Source organism: Phaethon lepturus, unplaced genomic scaffold (assembly GCF_000687285.1).
Source record: "Phaethon lepturus isolate BGI_N335 unplaced genomic scaffold, ASM68728v1 scaffold40024, whole genome shotgun sequence".
Taxonomy (NCBI): Eukaryota; Metazoa; Chordata; class Aves; order Phaethontiformes; family Phaethontidae; genus Phaethon; species Phaethon lepturus.
The window spans coordinates 8094-8833 of NW_010533227.1; the positions used below are offsets into that span (position 1 = coordinate 8094).

At 52.8% G+C, this 740-nt stretch overlaps 1 protein-coding gene across 1 annotated transcript in view; it reads right to left on the reverse strand.

The window, feature by feature from the left end:
• The window catches only part of LOC104619288 (solute carrier family 2, facilitated glucose transporter member 1), a 6935-nt gene extending 6463 nt beyond the window's left edge, over positions 1-472 (reverse strand). Inside the window, exon 1 of the mRNA XM_010285109.1 lies at positions 380-472. Within this exon, the coding sequence (XP_010283411.1) occupies positions 380-472 (93 nt within the window). The remainder of the gene's footprint in view (positions 1-379) is intronic.
• Positions 473-740: the final 268 nt, after the last annotated feature.

Genomic DNA, 740 nt, shown 5'->3' on the forward strand with positions numbered 1-740 from the left:
GGGGCCGGCCTGCCCCCCGTGTTCCCGGGGATGCAAAGCTCCCGTCGGAGCCGTCATTCCCCCTCTTCCAGATGACTCAAACTCTAATTAGCTCCTTAGACCTTCGCTAAGAGACGAGGTTAAAAGTTACGCCGGTCCCACCCGGAGAGCATCCTGCACGCGTTCCTGGGATTTTTCCCGGCAAAAACGCTAAGCGAGGAGGAAACTAATTCTCCTGGGAAGGCGGGAGCTAAATAACTCCCTCACAAATCCCATTACAGGCAGTAAGCTGCCTAGCGGGATGTACTATTTTAGCTGGGCTGGCAGCAGATGCAGGTTAGTTTTCAGGCACGGGGGGGGTGGAATTTTGCTACGGCGAGGTGGCTCGGCGCACGCTCACCTTTTGCGGAGCGTTGATGACACCGGTGTTGTAGCCGAATTGCAAGGAACCCAGCACCGCTCCTCCCACAGCGAGCATCAGACGAGCCGTCATCTGCAGGAACAGGGGGAAGAAAAAAAAAGAGGGGTTAAACTTGGGGTCCCAGCTATGCCCCCCCCTCCGCTGGAGAGGTCCCCCTGCTCTTCTGCCCAGGGAGCTGCAAGAGGAGGAGGGATGCTCATAAGGTTGAGAGCACAAATATGCAGGAGAAAAGAAAAAACTTGCTTTTTTTATGGCATCCACATGGGCTAAGGGAAGAAAAATAATCTAAAAAATACTGGTTTGGGCTTTAAAAAAAAAAAAAAGTACTCTTTGGGGATTC